The 19,590-nt window shown below is 35.0% G+C and overlaps 1 protein-coding gene across 1 annotated transcript; it reads left to right on the forward strand.

The window, feature by feature from the left end:
* Positions 1-10,309: 10,309 nt before the first annotated feature.
* Positions 10,310-13,126, forward strand: LOC145045464 (protein FAR1-RELATED SEQUENCE 5-like). Its single transcript, XM_078993786.1, has 5 exons — positions 10,310-10,440; positions 10,554-10,913; positions 11,435-11,588; positions 12,045-12,608; positions 13,019-13,126. The coding sequence occupies exons 1-5, from the start codon at positions 10,310-10,312 to the stop codon at positions 13,124-13,126; spliced, it is 1,317 nt and encodes a 438-aa protein (XP_078849912.1).
* The last annotated feature ends 6,464 nt before the right edge of the window (positions 13,127-19,590 follow it).

Below are 19,590 nucleotides of genomic sequence, written 5' to 3' on the forward strand. Positions count from 1 at the left end.
ATGATAACTACCACATAGTGTACTCCAAATAGAGTTTTTGAATACTTCATTTTTCGATAATATTCTAATTCCTTTCTCAAAGAGGTTACAGGACTCGATTTTTACTGACTTGAAATAACGGGTTGTTACATCATCCCCCCGTTAGAGGGAATTTCATCCCGAAATTTTAATACAAAAGAAGAGTCTTAGGGGCTGGGGAAGAGATGTGGATACTTCTGTTGCATTTGATCTTCTCGTTCCCACGTGAACTCAGGTCCCCTCTTAGCATTCCATCGGACCTTTACTATTGGAATGCGACTTTGTTTAGTTTGTTTAACTTCCCTATCCATGATCTCGATGGGTTCTTCCACAAAGTTAAGATTTTCATTTAGTTCGATCTCATCGAGTGGAATTACAAGTGTTTCGTCGGACAAACACTTCTTCAGGTTTGATACGTGGAATACTGGATGTACTTTGTTAAGCTCTATTGGAAGTCAGAGTTTGTAGGCTACTGGACCAACCCTTGAAATGATTTCAAAGGGTCCAATGTACCTAGGATTTAGCTTCCCACGCTTTCCAAAGCGTATCATTCCCTTCCAGGGTGAGACCTTCAGTAGTACCCGATCGCCAATCTGAAATTCCAAGGGTTTACGTCTTTTGTCGGCATAGCTCTTTTGCCTATCCCTCGAGGATTTCAGTCGTTCTCGTATTTGCACGATCTTTTCAGTAGTTTCTCTGATGATCTCTGGACCAGTGAGGGTGCTGTCAGGGACTAGACCTTTTGCTAGTTGTGTGTCACCCACTTCCGTCCAGCACAGAGGTGATCTGCACTTACGGCCGTAAAGGGCTTCAAATGGAGCAGTATTGATACTAGTATGATAACTATTGTTATAAGAGAACTCAACCAAAGGTAAGTGAACATCCCATGCTTTACCAAAGTCGATTACACATGCTCGCAACATGTCTTCCAAGGTTTGGATCGTTCTTTCGCTCTGTCCGTTAGTTTGGGGGTGATAGGCTGTACTCATGTCCAATCTTGTTCCCATGGATTTTTGCAATGATTACCAGAATCTAGATGTGAATCTGCTGTCTCTATCCGAGATGATAGACATTGGCACTCCATGGAGTCGTACGATCTCTCGGATGTAGATTCTCGATAGCTTTTCCATTTTATCAGTTTCCTTGATCGGTAGGAAATGAGCGGACTTGGTTAATCTATCGACGATTACCCAAATAGTATCTTGGCCATCCTGAGTTTTGGGCAGTTTTGTTATAAAGTCCATGGAAATCTGCTCCCATTTCCACTCAGGAATTTCTGGTTGTTGGAGTAGTCCTGAGGGTTTCTGGTGTTCTATTTTGATCTTGGCGCAAGTCAAACACCTGCTCACATATGTAGCGATCTTTGCTTTCATGTTTGGCCACCAGTAGAGTTGTTTGAGATCTTGATACATCTTGTCTGACCCGGGGTGTACGGAGTATGGAGTCTTGTGTGCCTCGCTCATAACTACCTCTCTAAGTCCACCAAACTTGGGCATCCATATTCGGTTCATGAGGTAGCGTGCTCCGTCACTCTTGATTTCTAAATTCTTGTCCATTCCCCTAAGGGTCTCACCTGTCACGTTTTCGGGTTTCAAGGCCTCTATTTGAGCTTCCTTGACTTGTGTCGACAGGTGCGAATGGATTGACATGGATAATGACTTCACTCTTCGGCCAGAGTACTCCTTACGACTAAGGGCATCTGCCACGACGTTAGCCTTTCCTGGATGATAGCGAATCTCACATTCGTAGTCGTTGAGCAATTCGACCCAACGTCGCTGTCTCATGTTCAACTCCTTCTGGTCGAAGATGTTTTGTAGGCTCTTGTGGTCTGTAAAGATAGTGCATTTGGTACCATATAGGTAGTGTCTCCAGATTTTAGGAGCGAAGACCACCGCCCCAAGCTCTAAATCATGAGTGGTGTAATTGACCTCATGCGTTTTCAGTTGTCGTGAGGCATATGCAATAACCTTTCCCCTCTGCATTAGTACACAGCCCAGCCCTTGCTTCGAAGCGTCGCAATACACCACAAAATCTTCGGTCCCTTCTGGGAGAGAAAGGATGGGCGCACTCCAAAGGGCCTGTTTCAAAGTCTGAAATGCAGCATCTTGCTTTTCTCCCTAATCGTAGGTCACACCTTTCTGGGTTAAGGTGGTAAGAGGCTTTGCGATGCTGGAGAAATTCTGGATGAACCTTCGGTAATAACCAGCAAGACCTAGAAATTGGCGAATTTCTGTTGGTGTAGTTGGCGCAGACCAGTTCTTGATAGCCTTGATTTTTGATGGATCCACGTGGATTCCTTCCTTGCTGACCACGTGACCGAGGAAGTCCACCTTTCTAATCCAAAATTCACATTTTGAGAATTTTGCATATAGTCTCTCAGTCCGTAACATCTCTAAAACTTGCCTCAGATGTTGACCATGCTCTTCTTTATTCTTTGAATAAATGAGTATGTCGTCTATGAATACTATCACGAATTTATCCAAGAATGGACGACATACCCGATTCATTAGATCCATGAACACGGCCGGGGCATTGGTTAGTCCGAACGGCATCACTACGAACTCGTAATGTCTGTATCGTGTTCGGAAGGCCGTCTTGGGAATATCACTCTACAGGACTCGCAGCTGGTGATATCCCCACCTCAGATCGATCTTGGAGAAGTAGTTGGCTCCTTGGAGTTGGTCGAATAAGTCATCGATTCGGGGTAGTGGGTATCGGTTCTTGATGGTAAGTTTGTTGTGTTCTCGGTAGTCGATGCACATTCTGAATGATCCATCCTTCTTTTTCACGAACAGTACGGGTGCTCCCCATGGCGAGAAGCTCGGCCTGATGAATCCTTTTCCAAGTAGTTCATTCAGTTGGCTGGATAGCTCTTGCATCTCTGCCGGGGCTAATCGATAGGGTGCTTTGGCTACTGGGGTAGCTCCGGGAACTAGATCGATTCGGAACTCAACTTGTCTCGCGGGTGGTATTCCCGGAAGGTCCTCGGGAAAAACGTCGGGAAAATCGCGTACGTCGGGCACACTCTTGATGTCTTGGACTTCGCGTTTCACATCTACAACATGTGCCAAGAACGCGTGACACTCCTTGCATAGGCATTTCCGAGCTTGGATACTTGAGATGATACGAAGAGTGGTACTTGGTTTGTCGCCCAAGATAATGAAAGTTTCACCGGTTGGCAGATTAAGGCGAACGACCTTATCGTAACATAGAATGTCCGCATGATGAGAACTCAGCCAATCCATGCCAATGATGACATCGAAACTCTTAATCGAGACTGGCATGAGGTTGATTGAAAAGGGATTATCGTTTAAAGTTAGGGTGCAGTTTAAGTATATCTCCTTAGTGCCTTCGGTTTTCCCGTTGGCCATTTCTACTATGAATGGTTCACTTAATGATTGTGGTATTGATTTTAGCAGGCCTTTAAAGTCGTGACTCACAAAACTCCTTTCCGCTCCACTATCAAACAAAATGCATGCATACGAGTTATCGAGAAGAAACGTACCCGTAACAACAGTAGGGTCCGCAATGGCTTCATCTTGTCCCATTGCGAAAACTCGTCCCCTTCCGCCGGTATTCCGGTTGTTTGCCTTTGGGCAGTCCCTACGGTAGTGCCCCGTGTCTCCGCACTCAAAGCAGGCGCGGCTTACCCCGGTATTAGTAGTGGGGACGGATGGTTGGGTTGGCCCTTTGCAATAGCGGGCTGTATGTCCCTTCTTATTACACTTGGTGCATTGAAGATCAGGGCAAGGACCGTGGTGGTGGAAGCTGCATCGGTTGCATTTAGGAAGTTTCCCATTATATGAGCTTGTGGGGGGCAGGGTTCACAGGTACAGTCATAGCGTGGGTTGCTATTACTTGTTGTTTCTTGGGGTTTTCCTGGAGAGTTTGTCCCCTCCTTTTGTTCCAAGGCCTACTCTGGCCCTGAGCCTCCCTAGGTGGATTTGCGGTTGTTGAAATCATACTGGGTTTTACTCCGTGGTCGATGAGTCGCTGAGCCAGGCGTTTAGCATTGTTGTAGGTAACAGGGCCGGAAGCTAGGACATGCCCTTGAATCTGGGGTGACAACCCCCAAATGTACCTTTCTACCTTCTTTGATTCTGGGTTGACCATGGTAGGGCACAGTGCAGCGAGGTCGTTGAACCTAGCTGTGTAGGTGACTAGGTCAGACCCAGTCATTTTCAGATTCCAGAGCTCCTGCTCCAGCTTTTGCACTTCGCCCCTTGGGCAGTATTCTTCCAGTAGTAGAACCTTTAGATCGTCCCAACTCATGGCGTTGGCGACAGTGAGCGTCACTGAATTCACATGGCTTTTCCACCAAGTGAGGGCTCGATCCACGAAAGTGCAAGCAGCGAACTTGACTTTGCTTGCTTCTAGGCATGAGCAGATCTCGAAGACCGTTTCGGTCTTCTCGAACCATTGCATTAGTGAAATGACTCCCCCAATTCCATTAAAAGTTTTTGGCTTAGCGTTAGAGAACTCCTTGTAAGTACATTCTCTTCCTTGACCATGACCAGTGCCATGATTTGGATGATTCGTGCTGCTTCCCGCCCCTCCATTTCCGTGAGAGTTTATTTGCGAGAGGGCTGCAGTTACTGCTGCTGTGATAGCAGCCTGGACCATGGCTAGATCATAAGCTGGTGGTGGAGGTGGTGGTTGTACCGTGTCCGGCCTGGGCCTTAGGTTTGGACGAGGAGGCATCGTGCTGCCAAAAGAAAAAAAAATATGGAAAAATTTATAAGTTTTGGCAGTTCAGAGTTGAATGATATTGAGTTAACTTCTAATAGTTCTAAGAAGTTGGGTTTGACTGACACAATGTCTTGAGCTTGAAAGTAAAGTTTGAATAGATGTACCAATGAATCGAACGAAGGGCGCATGATTAACAACAACAAGAAAAGGGGTATACCCTTATATATATTAAACATATAGTTGTGTTACAGTGGGGTCTAGACAAAATTTCTTGGCCTTTCTAAAGGCCTCCGATTACAGAACAATTTAAAGAAAATAATACTTTTATCCGAAGTCCTAATTTATAACAAAATTTGAGGGTTGGGCAAGTACTACTTGCGGTGCGCTTTGCGTTTGGAGCTCGACTCCGTGTCGGACTGCTTCGACTCCATGAGGCGTCTATCAAATGCAGATTGTTGTTCTCTTAATTCTACGAAGGCCGCATTTGCTTGTGCTTGAAACGCTTCGGCGCGAATGTGGATGTCGTTCTGCAACAACTCTAGGCGGTTGATATCGGCCGTGTGGATTTGTACTTCCACATTGACCTCTCGGATTCGGTTGGCTTGCACTCCGGATTGATAGCACTGGTTGGCGAGTTTGCCAACCATGACCGGAAGTGCTCGGTCGGCTGATCCCCCGCCTCTCACATCATAGAAGTCTCGGCACATGCCGTAAGGAGGGCGTAAGCTTTGTTGTTGGCTCCAATGATGGAGGTGACTTCCCCACACTGGAGTGGGTCCTTGGAAATTCCTCACGTGGACGGGAGATTGTGGGATTGGTGGATTTATAATTTCTGGCTCCGAATCCGTGCCAGAGTCATCCCCTCCCTCCAACTCTATAGGCTCTTCGTCTTCTTCAGGATCTTCTTCAATCCACCCTCCATTACCTTGGTTGGGGTAGTAGGGGTCATTGGGGTGATGGAATCCCGCCATTTAGACTGTACGAGAATAGAGTTAAAAGTTTACTATAAGCTAGAGCACATGAAACTTACCCTTAAGTTTAATGGTTGACGGCACTCGAATACTCCCTCAATATTCTTTAGCGATATGCTTTTGGTAAGTTTTAAATTTCTTGTCCATTACAGACACTCCTTGGCATGGGTTAGTCGGCTCTTGGACAAATATAGTTGATCAGGCTATATTCTTCCCAGTTCCGATTACATGTCCCAAGGCGTACCTGTGCTGCACAACTTATTTATAATACTTCTAAAGTTATTTACTATGAAACTGTTATTAGTATAAAAATGAGTGCATGCTTACCTTAAAACTAATTAGGTTTACTTTCAAAAGTATGAATTTTTCTCAGAGTGTTTTTGCCCAGTTGAGTTTATAGTTGTATCTCAAAAAGGAATGGTGTTGATATACTTAATTCCCTATAAACAAAGCTCTGATACCAATCTGTCACACCCCCAAACCAGAACGGCGGAAACGTTCGGGGGCGGAGGACGTCATATTCAGTATCATAACAGTTCATAGAAAGGAAAGTACACACCACCATATATATTAAAGTTTCCAAGATGTTTACATAATTGTATTCATTACATGTTCAAAAGATAAATACATAAACATCATCCAAAAGAAGTAATTAACGCCAACGTGTTAATCCCAAAAGTTGATTCCCAAACCTGCTTAGCGGTTCCCTGAGAATACAAGTTATTTCAAAGAAAAAGTGTCAACAATTAAGTTGGTGAGTTCATAAGTAGTTTAGAAAAATTGGATGCCATTCCAAAATGGGTGTATATTTTCCAGAAAACGCAACATTTCAAATGTAAAGAGTTGTGATTTGTTGTGTTGAAAGTGAATGTATTAGATCCAGAAAATCCCATATTTTCCCTAATGGTTGAGATACGAGTTGTTCTGTTTTCCAAGAAAAACCCTTATTTTCTTATAAAAGTATGAAATGCATAAAAATGTTCGTGTTATAAGTTGTAAATAATTGCACCAGGAAAATCCCTTATTTTCCTATTAGTTGTTTGGTTTGTATGTAGGAGAAACCCTTATTTTCCTAACATAAATGGCAGTCTCTAAGACCGAAAATCGCAAGAAACCGACGTTCTCAAAAGTTGTGTCATAGTTTTATATAGTAAAACTATACGAAGATCGCATTTATTAGATGAAGAATAGTTTTAATAGCTACTCGTTCATAAAAGCATAATACCATAATAATTGTATATCCGATGAGTTTTATAACCATACTAAACATAAGATGCCTGAAACGACGTTTTTCAGGCGTCGCAGCGTTATGGCAACTGTCACCCCAAAAGACGGACTATAGCTAACAGTCAGGGCGCGGGATCATGACTTCCCGTATAGATCTATACACATTTGACACGTTCTCCGAACGGGAGACTCTGGTTATAGACAGGACTTGCAGCATTACTTTCTAATAAAGAAAAGTAACGTTTGAAGATATACACGTCTCATGGATTCTCAACTAAGCCCGTATTAAAGTGATAGTTTTCTATGCAAAGTTTATCCTTTTTCACAATGTTTGACAAAGAAAAATCATAAGTTTTTAGAATGTATAAAACGACTTAACAATGAAAGTTACTTTGAAATCATTATATACTTTGTATAATGTCTAATGCACGCAAAGTATGACAAGAGTTTTCCATAATAGTAATGAGTTCTAAGTGATTTATTCGATAAAACAAGTGAAGTGAAACTTTATAAAATACACGATAATAACCGTATGTTTACTTGTATTCCCCCCCTAAAAGAGTATAAAAGCATTTAAAATGTATTTAAAGTGTGTTTGAAAGGGGTATGAACTCACTTGAAAGTTTGAAGATAGCAAGATGGAAAACCGGGCAGAGTTTCATCTCGGGAAATGGATTTTCCTCGGAAATCTCGGGATTCCTCGGGAGAAAAATCGACCTTCGGGACTTGCACAAAATGACCAGGGCTTCAGGGTAGTGCGAGCACGGAAAATGAGGTAAAACGCAAGAAAAAGGAGAGAATTGGCTATTTTCCCGGGAACCCTCGCATGTTATTTATAGGGGGGCCTGAGAGGCCTCGTACGCGGGGCGTACGCTCGTACGCAGCGCGTACGCGTACGTCATGCGTGACCGAAGCCTCGACTGCCTCGGCCTCGGATGGGACGGCTCAGGCAGTCGGGTCGGATGGGACAGCGGGTCGGACGGACGGGTCGGATGCCTCGCATAGGGCGACGTGGATGGTTTGAGGCCAAGTTCCTCGGGTACGCGGGGCGTACAGGAGTACGCAACGCATACCTCGGATGAGGACGCTGACTCCCCTTCGGATAATACCGAAGTTTTAATAAAAAAAAATATATATAAATTATTTATCAAACTTCGAAAATTCATATCTCCTTCATACGAACTCCGTTTTTGACGTTCTTTATATCCTCGCGAAGGTGAGACTACGATCTACAACTTTCATTTAGATTCCGTTGGCAAATTCCGGAATTATTTTTATTATTTATTTATTAAAATGACGTGATTAAGGAATTTCTTTAAAAATTCATAACTTATTCATACGGTGTCCGAATTGAGCGTTCTTTTTATGCATGTTTGTAGTTTAACGATATCTACGACTTTCATTTAGACACCTAAGGTAGGAAAGTGTTTTATTGAAACTTTGTGTTTTTACGCAACTTCGTATTGTCGGTTTTTGTCGTAAAACTTAGAATGATCATAACTTCTTCGTTATAACTCGGATTTTTGTGTTATTTATATGTTTGGAAACCTTAAGACGATAACTACCACATAGTGTACTCCAAATAGAGTTTTTAAATACTTCATTTTTCGATGATATTCTAATTCCTTTCTCAAAGAGGTTACAGGACTCGATTTTTACTGACTTGAAATAACGGGTTGTTACACCACCCTACTATGACATATCTCATCCTTTTTTGAACTTCCACCACCTAATTAGACCACCAGACCATTACCGGAGTCAGCGTCCGTCGTTGGAATCATTAGACACTCGCCTGAATCAGCCAATTGTTTCTTCTCCCTCCATCTCCACTCATATTATCATCAGAAAATATCTTTTTCCGGCTTTCATCTTCTTGAAACGCCTCCGTGTACCACTTCCTTGAATCATTCGTGAAACCACCTTTTCGGCAACCACCTCCCTCTCCTTTACTCTCTCATATTGTTTCATCAGCTACCCGATTTGTTTTCACTATATCTAAAATAGAATGCTACGAAATCAACTATTTGGAAAATAAAGTTATCGGATACCGTCCCTCTCTTATCCTCTCCGATTTCATTTCACTGGTACTTTAATTTGTGATTTGTGTGTTTGAATGAAAATGGGATCATCATGTAATGATATTTGACATTGATTTGGAGTTTTTTGTGTTGCACACCAACTGTTTGATGAAAGTCCTCTTAGAATTTTTTAATAAGTAGGGGCTGATTTGACAATTACAAAAAGCTTTGCAAAGATCTGTTTAAAAAAGGGTGAAATCTTGTATTTTTTATAAAGTATAATACAATTCTTTCAATCATATATGATTAGTATATGTTATAATCATAAATGTTTTAGTCATATATTTTTAAAATCACATATGAGTGATATATTTTATAATCATAATTTTTTTGAATATTTACATTATATGTTATAGATTTTTAAATCATATATTATTAATATATTTTGTAATAATAATTATTTATGTTGTTAATGACAGGTTCTATTGTTTCATAATGTCTTTTACAAGCAATAATGTTAATTTTTTCATAAATGAAAATGAAATTACTAATGAAGATGTTGAACATTCAAGTCATCAAATCACAAACTATATAGATGAAGAATTTGAACATTCAAGTCATCAAATCCAAAACTTTAGTGTTTCAGGTAAAAAAATTTAAATACTTATTTATTATTATTATTATTATTATTATTATTATTATTATTATTATATATCATGTTTTTTTAATTATTAATGTTTTTTAGAATTAAATATATATCAATGTATGTAATGTACAATCACATGTAATTGATAATGAATTTGTTATATAATCAGATGTGATTATAAGTAATTCATTATTGTTAATTTAATCCTTTTTGTTAATATTATGTGATTATTAATTAGTAGTTCAATATTAATGTTTTTTAGAATTGAATATAGATCAATGTATGTAATGTACCATCACATGTGATTAATAATGCATTCGTTATACAATCACATTTGATTAATAATGAGCTCCTTATATAATCAGATGTGATTTTAAGTAATTCATTATTGTTGATTTAATGTGTTTTGTTATTATTAATTAGTTTTTTTATAATTATGTTTAATATAGTGTTAATCATATATGATTATCCCATTTTTTATATTTGAATAAATACTGACATATTTGTAGTTTATATATGTTCAATTATTTGTTTTAATCATATATGATTATATAACAAATTCATTATTAATCACATGTGATTTTATATTGTTTTGATTTATGTATATCTAATTGTTTCTTTTATAATAATATATTATTAAAATGTTTTCTATATTTGATCATACATGTGACTATTCTAATTCTTTTAATGATGGAAATTCAAAGAGTAGGACTAGTTCAAGTTGTGTATCAGAGTTTTATATGTCAGAGGCTCTACATGATATAAAACCAGATGTTCCTGAAGAGTTTAAACCTACTAAGGAAATGAGGTTCAAAGATGTGGATGAGGGAATTAGTTTTTATAAAAGATATGCAGAGAAAGTTGGTTTGATGTTCGTTTGAACACATTAAGGAAAGTTGGTGATATAATAAAGCATAGGCTTTTGGTTTGTAATAGGATGGGTAAACCAAAATTAAATCCAACAGAACGTAATAAAATCTACAGGGTTACAGATTGTAAAACTAAAATTATTGTGAAACGTGTCAAAGGAACAAGTGAGTATAAGTTTGATAAGTTTCAAGAAAATCACAACCACGAGCTTGAAGATACATTTCATTTGAAAAGTACAAGGACTCTTTCATACTCTGACAAGGAGTTCATTGTTTGGGCGTCTACTGCAAAAGTGGGTGGTACAAAAGCTTACAAACTGAAATCAACTTCGAAAGGTGGTTTTCAATATGTAAGGGGCAAGGCTGTAGATTACAAAAATTTTAAGAGGGATATAGGCTTTATTATTGGATTCAGAGATGCTCAAGTTATGATGAAAAAGATGAATGATCGAAAAAACAACTATCCAGATTATTTGTTTTTTTATAGATGTGATGAGAATAATGTATTAAATGCAATGTTTTGGGCTGATGAAATAGATAAAGCATACCACAGTGAATTTTGAGATGTTATATCACTTGATGCAACATTTCGTACAAATAAGTAAGTTTTTTTTTTTTTAATGTATTTATGTTTATAACAAGATGTGATTTATATTTTTTCAATAGTTATATTGGTGTGATTATTATTGTAATGATATATGATTGACTAATGTAGAACATGTATGGTATTTTGATTATGATTATAATCATATCCGATTGATCATATACAATCATATGAGATTGATGATTGATTAATGCTTTACAACTAGTCTGATGTAGTTATTTTCAAATCACATATCATTTATCAATAGTTAATAAGTACTCTGAAGTATACTGATGTGATGATGATTGTAATCATATGTGATTGATTATAATCATATGTGATTTATCATTTATTATCAAGTATTCTTATGTTATAAATATGTTTAATCTTATTTTGATTATTACATGAAATAGGTATTCATTGATGTTTGTTCCATTCACTGTCATTGATCATCATAAATCATCTGTTACTGTTGGAGTCGGGTTGTTAAGCACGGAGGATGTGGATTCGTATAAATGGCTTCTTGAGCAATTTATGAAGGCTCATTCAAATAAACAACCATTATTTGTTTTAACTGATCAAGATGCAACATAAAAGCAAGTAGTTGAGTCTATTTTTTCTCAATCCAAGCATAGATTGTGCATGTGGCATATCACGAAGAAACTGCCAAAAAAGGTACATTTTTTTTAAATTACATGTGATTTTACATAGCATATATTTTTTAATCACATATGATTTTTTAATTTGAACAAATTTGAATCATATGTGATTTGTTTTCTAATGTTTACATATTTAAACCATATGTGACTTTGTTTCAATATTGTAATCAGATGTGATTGTCTAAATCATATGTTTATTCTATCATAAATGATTATGAGTATAAAAACACATGATTATTCGAAATCATATGTGATTACATTTATAATTACATATGATTAAAGGATTTAGAGTTATGTCATGTGATTTTTACCTTTATATTTTGATATTAATTTATAATATTTGAATCACATGTGATTATTACAGCTATCTGTGGAATTTCTTAGAAGCATGAATTTCAAGAAAAGGTTCAATAAAATTGTTTGGGACATTTATATCGAGCGTCATATTTTCGAGAGGAGTTGGGAACTTTTGATGAAAGAATTTAATCTTGAAGATGAGAAATGGTTTAAAGATATTTTTGAAAATAAGGAAACATGGGTACCTGCATATTTCAATGATTTTCCAAGGTATAAGTTGTTGAGACTGAGGCCTGAGAGTATGAATTCCTTTTTCAATACATATTCAGAATCTAAAAATTTCTTTCTAAATTTCATGATGAATTATGACGCTGCCATTAAAAAACAACGTTATACACAATGTGAACTTGATCGTAAGACCAAGGGAGTAAAGTATTCTTGGAGGTCAGCACGTATGATAGAACAACATGCAGCAAAGGAATATACTATCAAAGTTTTTTTTGAAGTTCAAAAGGAGATTTATAAAGGAGGTTGGTTTTGTGAGGTTAAAGATTTAGGGGAGGGAGATGGATGGGAAATTTTTAAAGTTATTTACAAGAACCAAAAACACAAAGTAAAAGCAACATATAAGGTATTTTTATTTTTTTTATTTATATCATTTATATATGTTTATATATGATAATGTTCTGATCAATCACATGTGATTATAAAAATAATGTGCATATGTCGTTGGTGTGTATATTGTTTTCATGTGTGTAATCATATGTGATTGATATATTTTGTGTATATAAAACATTTTAATCACATGTGATTAAACATGACTGTGATTTTTATTTGTATAATCATATGTGATTTTTTATTGTTACATGTGGAACTAAAATATGATGAAAAAGAAGTGAGTTGCACCTGTGGACATTTTCTCAGTTTGGAATTCTCTGTAGACATGCTTTTAGAGTATTGATGGACAAAATTTTTAATGAAATACCGAAACAATATATTCTTAGGTGATGAACAAAGGATGTAATATCTTTGAATTATCAGTTTTCGAGAGATCGTTTTGATAAAGAGGATGAAGAAGTTACCAAACTGGTTAATGAAGTGTTTTTGAATGTTGAAACTGCTTTAGACATTGTGAGACATGATAAGTAGAAGTTAGCATGTTAGGTTGAAAAAACAGAAATTTTGTTGAATGAGGTGAAAAGTAATTGTTCAAGTGAAAAGTCTATTACAACTTCGAATATCCTTGAGAAACTTTATAATCTTACTATTCCAGATAAAGTCAAGATTTTTGTTCCATAAGTTCAAGATAATAAAGGATAACGAAAGAAAAGGCTTATTAGTGAAGTTGAAAAAGTAGTTGTGAATGATCAAACGAAGACCAGAAAATGCTCATTATGTGGTAAAAAAGAACCACACAATAGGCGTACTTGTCCAAGTAGATTTACTGCTCAGAATTGATGAATAAACTTTTTATTAGTTTTCAAATTTAAGTAAATAATGTAACACCTATAAAAATTCAAGCTAACATAAACTTCTTAAAACATTTCAAATCCATTAACTATTATAAACTTGTTTTCAAAATGTATCATATCAGTATATCCTAGAAACAGAGTCATAAAAAGTGAGGAGCTGTACGATCATGCATTCGCCTTGCCACGATACCTTGATGTACCCTAAACAATAAATTGAAACTGTAAGCTCGAAATCTTAGTGAGTTTCCCCAAAATACCAATACACATACAATCCACATAACCATGTCAACAATATCATAACAACTAAACAACATGTATTGAGTCCACAGCTTTACAGACTAGATTATCCCCCCTGAGCCCACAGTGTGAGTCTGGATTGCTTCCGGTCCACAACTCACATCTGGCTTGCCATCGAGCCCACAGTATGAGTCTTCATTAGCCCATAACTGGAATGCTCTCGGGTTTGTTAGATTACCGCACGAAGCAGTCTCACCTCAACCCATCCCAAATAACATATCAACAGGTATCATAACTAATGCACATACATATAATCATACAATATTACTAGTAGTCCTATAGGTCTACCCTACTAGCATATCAACTAGCATACATCACTAACCCAAACTTGACATATCAATGACTACTAGGATAACAATTCTAATGGGTCGACCTTGGTACCTTAGACTCCTTAGTAAAGTGAGGATAACTCACCTTGCAAATTTCAACTCGGTAGACAAACTCCAACTCTCGGATCACTGCTACAAACTCCACCACCTGTTATCATAATATAACCATACTCGTAAGTTCCCAACCTTTCAAGGTACCCCATAAGTCAACTAGTTAACCCCCAATCAAAGTCAAAGTCAAAGTCAACAGTCAAGATTAGCAATCCATGTTGACCCTAACTCGTCGAGTATCCTCAGCTACTCGCCGAGTTCCTTGAGATACTCTTCCACTCATCAAGTTACCAGAGTGACTCGTCAAGTCTTGAAGGTTCGAGATCGAAGATCTAAGGCCACTCGTCGAGTTTTCCTTCTTGCAACTCGACAAGTTCACATGCGTCCATCAATTGGGGAAACCTTAACCGACTTGCCGAGTTGTTCATCCAACTCGTCGAGTCTACGACAATCTTCATCGGACTCGCCGAGTTGTTCATCCAACTCATCGGGTTCATGCCTGTCTTCATATTACTCGACGAGTCAAGCATGGGACTCGCCGAGTCCTTTCACTCTTTTAGCCATATAGAGACTTTTAAGCCATGCAAAGGCTCCTCATTGCAGATCCAAGCTTCTAAGGCATGTTTATCATGTAAAGTTGCAAACTTTATGAGCATGCACGGCTAAAAAGCTCTTAATGAGAAATCCAAGCTTACAGTGGAGTTTTACACTCAAGGGAGGCTTCATTCATGACCAATCTCGAAACTTTATGAACCTAGAACCCAAGGGTCCCGATCTGAAGTTGCAACTTTAGATCTAGCTCATACACCACAATATCATCATAAACAAGCCAAAATAACCTAAAATCTCACCCAAATGAGGCCTAGAAAGAAATCAGGTAAAGGTGATGACTTGATACCTTCAAATGATGCTAACTGAGGTAGATTTCTGATCCCCACACTTCCTTGCTGCTAGACTCTTCCCCTCCAAGCTCTTTTTTTCAAGGATCTACCTTCCAAAGCTTAGAGCACACAAGAATGAAGCACCATAAGGATTAGGGTTTTCTGGACTCTCAAGGGATTGTAAAGGGGCCATAGGAGGCTTATGATTCTTTAAATAGGGTGCAAAACCCCCGGATTTAGGGTTTCATCTGCTAGCTCCTACTCGTCGAGTCCCATCTTGGACTTGGCGAGTAGGTGATTAAAACGTGTGGACCAACTCGCTACTACTCGACGAGTAGGGCGGCCAACTCATCGAGTAGACGCAAAGACCAAAAGATTCGACATAAATCAATACTTGAGAATCGAGGCATTACAAATAATGTTCATAACAGATGATAATCATTTGTGATTCAATTTATTTTTCCTCATTCAACTTTTTGGTTGTCTGTTTATAATTGTATGTGATTCTAAAATTTTTACTAGTATAATCACATGTGATTTGTTTCAATAATTTGTCTATATAATAAGTATAAACTTTTTATAAAAGATCTTAATCACATGTGATTTTATATTATCATATGTTTTTATATACATATTCACATGTGATTTTATAATATCAAATTTGGACATGATAATCTAAGTATATTACACATGATAATATAAGTATTATTTTTATAGTGTGTACATGTTTAATCATATGTGATTTTTCTTTTTGTGTATGTATATATTGCACATCTGATATTATTTTTCTAATTACATGATAATCATATGTGGTTGAAGTATAAAATATAAAATGATCATATTTGATTATTTTTCTAATCACATGTGATAATTTTTCTAATAACACGTGATTACATATATAATCGCATGTGATTGTCGATATTAAATCTTATTGTACAAAGAACAAGGCATTTTATAACTGTTAGAAATATCAAAGTCATGTGATTTTATAATATCATATGTTTTTATATACATAATCACATGTGATTTTATAATATCATATTTGCACATGATAATCTAACTATATGACACATTATAATATAAGTATTATTTTTATAATGTGTACATGTTTAATCATATGTGATTTTTCTTTTTGTGTATGTATATATTGCACATAATAATCATATGTGGTTGAAGTATAAACCATACAATGATCATATTTGATTATTTTTATAATCACATGTGATTACGTATATAACCACATGTGATTGTCGATATCATATCTTATTATACAAAGAACAATGCATTTTATAACTGTTACAAATATGAAGGTCATATGTGATATAAAGTGAAACATTCTATAAACTTTAATTTACAGTTAAAATACTTATCTATATTAAGTTTCACAAATCCATGATATCATATATATATGTTCAAACATTTATCTAATTAAACCTAATTATTGTCTTAATAAACAAGCAAGCATTCATCTAATTGAAAACTAAACATTGTCTAAATAAACAAACAATCAAATCATCCATTTACAGACAATCATTCAAACTTCTGTATTTGAATGTTAACATTCGCATCAAACCTCTTCCTATATCTTCATCTTGTCATTCACCACTTTGACTTCCATTATCTGTATTGGCAATCACTCAACCTTTGATGGATTTCTGCACAAGCATTTCTTTGATTGCTTTCTTCTTCTCTTTATTTTGTTTGTTGTACTCATGTGTAAGTTCCATGACATCATCCTTCATGAAATTAATCTCATAATTTATCAATGCTTGAGCATATTTGGTTCTCACCAAATCAAGCAGTGCATCATGAGGTCTTCCTTTGGGAATCCAATTTTATATTATGGTTGAGCCGTATACGTTTCCATGTATCTCATCACAAATATTCCACAATCTCTTTTGTTATGTTTAGTTTAACATAATAGATATGGTATTTGTGGTTTGATATTTGGGTCTTGAAGGGCATAACATATTGGATGATTTATTTCATGTAGATATCTCAAGAAGTATTTTTTTTTCTGAAAATTAAAAAAAAATAATAAGAAAGTTAACCACATAAAATTAAAACTAAAAAGATATTATTAATGTCTACATAATCACATACTATTACAAATATGAAATAATGTTTTGATTAATTTTTAATTCAAATGTATAATCAGATATGATTTGAAATGTTTATTTAAATGTATAATCACATGTGATTTATTTATATAATCACAAGTGATTTATTCATATATGATTTATTTTATCTAATTATATGATTTTCTTAATTAATCACAATTGATTTTTTACATACCAGGTTTTTAAGTACATGCATGTGCTTTCCTTTAATAGTTGCATCTAATCTGCTGTTATCCAAGATGATAATGTTTGGATTTTTTATTGAAAATGTAGAGAAACATGTGTTCTTCCCAACAAACAGGGAAGAATATCTGCATTTAAATATTTATTGTCATATTTATGAATATATATAAAGAATAATTTGATATTGAAAAAATTTAAATCAACATCTTTCAATTTTATTTTTTCTTCATCTCCTTTGAACCAATCTACAAAGTATTTTCTAAATAGATTGTATTTGTACTTGTCTTTATCCTTTGCTTCCTTTTTCATTTGTTCTTTTACTTTTTTGTCAATCTTTTTCCTTTTGTCATCTTTTTTTTTTTTCGTTTAGGAAGTTGCTCATCCTCAATATACTTTGTCAACATGTTAAATGATTTATTATTTTAGTGTATAATCATATATGAATTGAAATAGATAATATTATTTTAGTGATAGAATCATATATGTTTCACTTACAATCATTTGGACAGAGAAGAAAACTCTCTATGGAGAATTATTAATGTCTCGGCCCTTCTCATTGTAGTTCAGCAGTTCACACCATGAGTCTTTGACATCTGAAAATAGATATTCTTCGAGAAAAAAACTTTCAAATGCATATCAGAATACTACTCTTTTGTTTATTGTGAATAACAGCTGATCACTGTAAATATAAAAAAAAATTGTAATTTCACTGTAAATATAATGTTGAACAAGTATATTTAACATATATTTTTTAATCACATATGATTAATCAATGATTGGAATGTATAATCACATTTGATTTTCTAATATTAAAAAAGTATGTTAATGTTTATTTTTTTGTAAATGCTAATCAAATATGAATAACTTACTATACAGTTCCTTGCAAATGGAACAACCATTCGCCAAACATTTCCTCTTCTTTTGTTAATTTTGTTTTCAAACAAATTAGTCTCTCTTTATATGGAGATCTCCTTACTTCAGCTGGTTTTTTCTTTCTTTGTTGCCGATGTTCCAGAGTTACATTTTGTTTCGGGTGGATCTTCGCTTTTGGATCTAGCACATCTTTCACCAGATTTTCTTTTTCACCTTCATCTTATTTTTTTGTTCAGCAGTATTCTACAATTAATATATGGTTATCACAGTTAGAAAAATATTAGAATCATAATTTTAAAATTTTAATAATTACTGTTAATCACATATGATTGTAAGTTTAAATAATTTGATAATTAGTTTTAATCACATATGATTGTACGTTTAAGAAATAATAAAATCATATGTGATTACATTCATAAAGATATGATATTGTACGAATAGACAAAATAATATTTAATCACATATGATTGTACGTTTAAGAAATAATCAAATCATATGTGATTACATTCATAAAGATATGATTTTGTACGAACAAACAAAATAATACTTAATCACATATGATTGTACGTTTAAAAAAATAATAAAATCATATGTGATTACATTCATAAAGATATCATATTGTACGAATAGACAAAATAATATTTAATCACATATGATTGTACGTTTAAGAAATAATAAAATCATATGTGATTACATTCATAAATATTTGATTTTGTACGAACAGAAAAAATAATATTTAATCACATATGATTGTACATTTAAGAAATAATAAAATCATATGTGATTACGTTCATAAAGATTATATTGTACGAACAGACAAAATAATATTTAATCATATATGGTTGTACGTTTAATAATTAATAAAATCAAATGTGATTACATTCATAAAGATATGATACTGTACGAACATACAAAATAATATTTAATCACATATGATTGTACGTTTAAGAAATAATAAAATCATATGTGATTACATTCATAAAGATATGATATTGTACAAACAGACAAAATAATATTTAATCACATATGATTGTACGTTTAAGAAATAATAGAATCATATGTAATTACATTAAAAAAGATATGATTTTGTACGAACAGACAAAATAATATTTTATCACATACGATTGTACGTTTAAGAAATAATAAAATCATATGTGATTACATTCATAAAGATATGATTTTGTACGAACAGACAAAATAATATTTACCTCTATCATCTCTGGAGGTGTCAACTGACTTATCTTGAGATAATATGAGGGCATTATACTCTCTTCTTTTTTATCTAGGTATTCTTTCATGGTCTTTTCATAAACAGAATTGAATTCATCATTATTTAACATTTCGGTACGGCTAAACTGATGATGTATTTTCAAAAAAAACTTTCAATAACGTTTGTTATTTTATAGT

The sequence above is a fragment of the Lactuca saligna genome, chromosome 5 (genome assembly GCF_052625555.1).
Source record: "Lactuca saligna cultivar CGN05327 chromosome 5, ASM5262555v1, whole genome shotgun sequence".
NCBI lineage: Eukaryota > Viridiplantae > Streptophyta > Magnoliopsida > Asterales > Asteraceae > Lactuca > Lactuca saligna.